Raw genomic sequence first — 4374 nt, forward strand, 5'->3', positions numbered from 1 at the left:
CCCTGCCCCCGGGGCGCGCGCACACACACTCACACACGCACGCACACACACACATCCTCCCAGCCCGGCCGCAGTCGCGGCGGCAATAAAACATCCTGGCACGTGCTCCGGCTCCAGGCGCGCCCTCGCCGGCCGGCTGATGTCAAACTGCAGCTCGGCTGGTGTAGCTCTTAAAGGGCCCGCGCGCGCCGGGTGCCTAGGCTGCCCTGGCCGCCTGCGGGGCGGAAAGGAGGGAGAGGCTGCCGCTTGGCAGGCCGCCTTGGCGCGCTGCAGAACCTAGAGGCGGTGGGTGGAAAGGGAAAGGGTGGCAAGGACGTGCGCGCGTCCTTGAGGCATTGCTATCAAAGCCCCCCTTGTTAATCTTTCATTTGAAATTCCATTTCCTTTCTGCTCAGTTGGAAATTATTCTGATTGTTTCCTGGGGAAGCGCGGGGTCCAAGGCCCCCAACTCCAGAGGAGAAATGAGGGACGGACCGGGGGAGGGGTCCGGGGTGTGGGCGGGGATTGAAAACCACCTTGCTCTGAAAAATCTGCAAATGTAAGATGGAGGCACAGTTTCCTTTTCTGCATGCAAAAGGAAATTTTTTTGTCCTTTTTTGCATGGTTAACTTTCACCCCCCTCCTCCCCCGAACGTGCGGAGTGTGAGAGGGAAATCACTTAGATCTTTTCATAACTCACACCCTTACACACATTCCCCTGTTCTAACCACTGCATTTATAACCTTTAATCCCTGTCCTTCTAAACCTTTTAAAATATATATTTCAAATGAACTTATTAGTGGCAAAGCAGCTCTATTACATATGAAAGGAAATAAAGAGCAAAGGCCGAAGCCCCAAGAGAAATAAACTAGACTAGGGCAAACCCAATGCGGAAAAATCTTTCTAAAGCAAAGCGCAGCAGGGAGAGTAGCAAAGGGTTAAAATCCTTTTGATTGACGTTGTAGCCTCTGGTGCCCCGGGCTCAGGCGCGCGCCATTGGCCGCCAGGCCTTGTGCCTGGCGGCCAATGGGGGGGCGCGGTCCACGAGCGGTGCCGCGTGTCTCCTCCTCCCATTGGCTGAAAGTTACTGTGGGAAAGAAAGTTTGGGAAGTTTCACACGAGCCGTTCGCGTGCAGTCCCAGATATATATAGAGGCCGCCAGGGCCTGGGGATCACACAGGATCCGGAGCTGGTGCTGATAACAGCGGAATCCCCCGTCTACCTCTCTCCTTGGTCCTGGAATTGCGCTACCGATCACCAAGTAGCCATAAGATATAATAAACCCTCAGCACTTGCTCAGTAGTTTTGAGAAAGTCTAAAGTAAAAGGGACATAAGCAAAACAATAATTTTTGCGTGAAGAACTACAAAAATAAAATTCTCTAGGGATTAAAAAAAAAGAAAAAGAAAATGCCAGCTGATATAATGGAGAAAAATTCCTCGTCCCCGGTGGCTGCTACCCCAGCCAGTGTCAACACGACACCGGATAAACCAAAGACAGCATCTGAGCACAGAAAGGTAAGGGCAGTACCTGTATTTCTCTGCACCCCCAAGAAATTAAGTCGGGGTTGGGGCTCCTTTCTCCCTTAAAATCGCGGTGAGAAATGGCAGGTCCCATGGGAACTCAAGCGCTCTTTTTTAAAAATTTTCTTTGCAGTCATCAAAGCCTATCATGGAGAAAAGACGAAGAGCAAGAATAAATGAAAGTCTGAGCCAGCTAAAAACACTGATTTTGGATGCTCTTAAAAAAGATGTAAGTGGGTAATTCTGCTTTTTTTTTTCCTCTCTCTCTCTCTCCCAGGTATTAAGAATGAAATCCCCTTGCCTGCGGGGTCTTCCCTGCCTGCACTGCATTCTCAGAGGCGGGAGAGCTGGGCCCCTCTAGCCGAGGTCTAGGGCTGTCGCCGCCGTGGCCGGGGGGAGGGACGGACCCCCACCATTCCGAGGCCTCTGTCGAGGCTCTTACTTTCCTCCTTTGCCTCCTCTTCTGTGCAGAGTTCGCGGCATTCCAAGCTGGAGAAGGCGGACATTCTGGAAATGACAGTGAAACACCTCCGGAACCTGCAGCGGGCACAGATGACGGGTGAGAGCGGCTAGCCGCGTCCCCCTCTGCGGGCGTCCCTCTCGCCCCGCGGTGATTTCTTCCAGACTTCCGCCCGTGGTTGTGAGAGGCATTCAGCTACATTTTACTGCCTTGGCTCACTCTTGCGTTCCCACGGTCTGGGGCTTATTTATAGCCACAACTCCAAGTTGTTACTGTTCCGGAAAGGGAGGGAGAGAGGTTGTAGTGGCGAGGGCGGCGGGCGGCTTGGCAGTGGGGGAAGCGGATGGGGGTGAAAGGATTTAGAACCGTGGCGGTTTTTAAGCTGCGTGGAGCCTGGGGTCATCTGGTTTAGCACGCCCTCCTCGCCCGCTACATAAGGGGAAATAAGGCTCGGATGGTGCAGAAGAGGGGGAAGGGCACTATCCAAGGTCACATCGCGCGGGGGTGAGGAGGAGGCAAATTTGAGGCTTCAGATCAGGTTAAATGAAGCAACAGGGAATGGAAAAGGGAGCGTCTCGGGGTCGGTCGCCAAGCTAGTGTGGAGAGGTGGATGGTTTTTCTAAACCCAGCCGGCTACCCAGAGGCAGTTCCGCGGGCGGGTGGTCAGGGAGGCGCGCCGCGGGGACCTCCCAGGGCGGAGGCGTTGGCTTCGGGGCCAGGGCCGTTCGGTGACCCATTCGTCTTCTTCTGGCCCGCAGCCGCGCTAAGCACAGACCCGAGCGTGCTGGGGAAGTACCGCGCCGGCTTCAGCGAGTGCATGAACGAGGTGACCCGCTTCCTGTCCACGTGTGAGGGCGTTAACACCGAGGTGCGCACCCGACTCCTCGGCCACCTGGCCAACTGCATGACCCAGATCAACGCCATGACCTACCCAGGGCAGCCGCACCCCGCCTTGCAGGCGCCGCCGCCGCCCCCGCCAGGACCTGGCGGCCCGCAGCACGCGCCGTTCGCGCCGCCGCCGCCGCTCGTGCCGATCCCCGGGGGTGCGGCGCCCCCTCCCGGCGGCGCGCCCTGCAAGCTGGGCAGCCCGGCTGGAGAGGCGGCTAAGGTGTTCGGCGGCTTCCAAGTGGTGCCGGCGCCGGACGGCCAGTTTGCCTTCCTCATCCCCAATGGGGCTTTCGCTCACAGCGGCCCAGTCATCCCAGTCTACACCAGCAACAGCGGGACCTCGGTGGGCCCCAGCGCAGTGTCTCCTTCCAGCGGCCCCTCGCTCACGGCAGACTCCATGTGGAGACCGTGGCGGAACTGAGGGGCTCAGGCCACCCCTCCCCCTAAATTCCCCAAACCACCTCTCTTCCCTCGGGACGATAAACAGGAACTTGGACCCTGAGAGAGAAGGCAGGACTTTTGAGATTAAGTAGTTACTTTTTTTTTTTTTTTTAATTTCTAAAGTTACTTTTTTGTAGAGAGCTGTATTAAGTGACTGACCATGCACTATATTTGTACATATTTTATATGTTCATATTGGATTGCGCCTTTGTATTATAAAAGTTCAGATGACATTTCGTTTTTTACACGAGATTTCTTTTTTATGTGATGCCAAAGATGTTTGAAAATGCTCTTAAAATATCTTCCTTTTGGGAAGTTTATTTGAGAAAATAAAAGAGTGAAGGTTCTTATGTCTTAGAATTGATTATTTCAGAATATGTAAAAATGAAGGTCTTGGCAGAATTTGAATTACACATAATCTGAGAATTCAGGAATTGGCTCCTTTTGTTATTAAAAGAACATTTTAAAAAGCCCATCAAGCCTTTTACCACTGCTCCTTGAGCCAAATTCCATTTAATTTGTGAGAACCCATCTGTTATGGCTTCCTTGATCAATTTGTGGTCAGTCTCTTAAAAGATTCCAAAAACCTTTTTAGTTGCAGGTGGGTTCATTCAGTCCTGGTTCTCATACTGGCTCCTTCTGAGGAAGATGGAAGGGGGCTGAATTCATGAAGTTAATCAATCCAGTACTAGGTGCCCACTGCACATGTAAGGGTGGCTCCTGCAGCACTAGTGCCCTAGGGTATCTCACCAGCATCCAAGCAAAAAGTCTTCATAGCTGCAGCTCCAGCCTTCAAGTGTTGGAGTCTTTAATTAGTCAATCCTTGCAGCTAGACATTTTCTGTACCAGCACCTAAAAGTTTGAAATGCCTCTCTGCACCCTCTTCAAGCAAGCTGAGAAGGTCAACAGATTCCTTCTGCCAAGGAACAGCTAGTTAGACTCCCAAGTGGAGCCCCAGTCCAGATGATTAACACCAGACATATGTTTTTGATAAGTTTCTGTGCTTGGCTCTAATAGAGAAAGCATGTGGAGGCCGTCCTGGCAAGCACACAGGCCATCTTCCCCTTTTAATACAAACAGCAAG

At 52.8% G+C, this 4374-nt stretch overlaps 1 protein-coding gene across 1 annotated transcript; it reads left to right on the forward strand.

Annotated features, from left to right (window-relative positions):
* Positions 1–1114: 1114 nt before the first annotated feature.
* On the forward strand, positions 1115–3627 carry HES1 (hes family bHLH transcription factor 1). The gene is made up of 4 exons (XM_043875191.1): positions 1115–1495; positions 1635–1730; positions 1973–2060; positions 2720–3627. The coding sequence occupies exons 1-4, from the start codon at positions 1388–1390 to the stop codon at positions 3268–3270; spliced, it is 843 nt and encodes a 280-aa protein (XP_043731126.1). The 5' UTR covers positions 1115–1387; the 3' UTR covers positions 3271–3627.
* Positions 3628–4374: the final 747 nt, after the last annotated feature.

The sequence above is a fragment of the Cervus elaphus genome, chromosome 19 (assembly GCF_910594005.1).
Source record: "Cervus elaphus chromosome 19, mCerEla1.1, whole genome shotgun sequence".
Classification (NCBI taxonomy): Eukaryota; Metazoa; Chordata; class Mammalia; order Artiodactyla; family Cervidae; genus Cervus; species Cervus elaphus.

Excerpts from the sequence above, each read along its gene's own strand:
- HES1 (XM_043875191.1), top strand. The coding sequence starts at position 1,388 with ATGCCAGCTGATATAATGGAGAAAAATTCCTCGTCCCCGGTGGCTGCT. Across the intron at positions 1,731-1,972 it reads TGGATGCTCTTAAAAAAGAT|AGTTCGCGGCATTCCAAGCT; the intron begins GTAAGTGGGTAA and ends TCTTCTGTGCAG. Across the intron at positions 2,061-2,719 it reads GCAGCGGGCACAGATGACGG|CCGCGCTAAGCACAGACCCG; the intron begins GTGAGAGCGGCT and ends TCTGGCCCGCAG.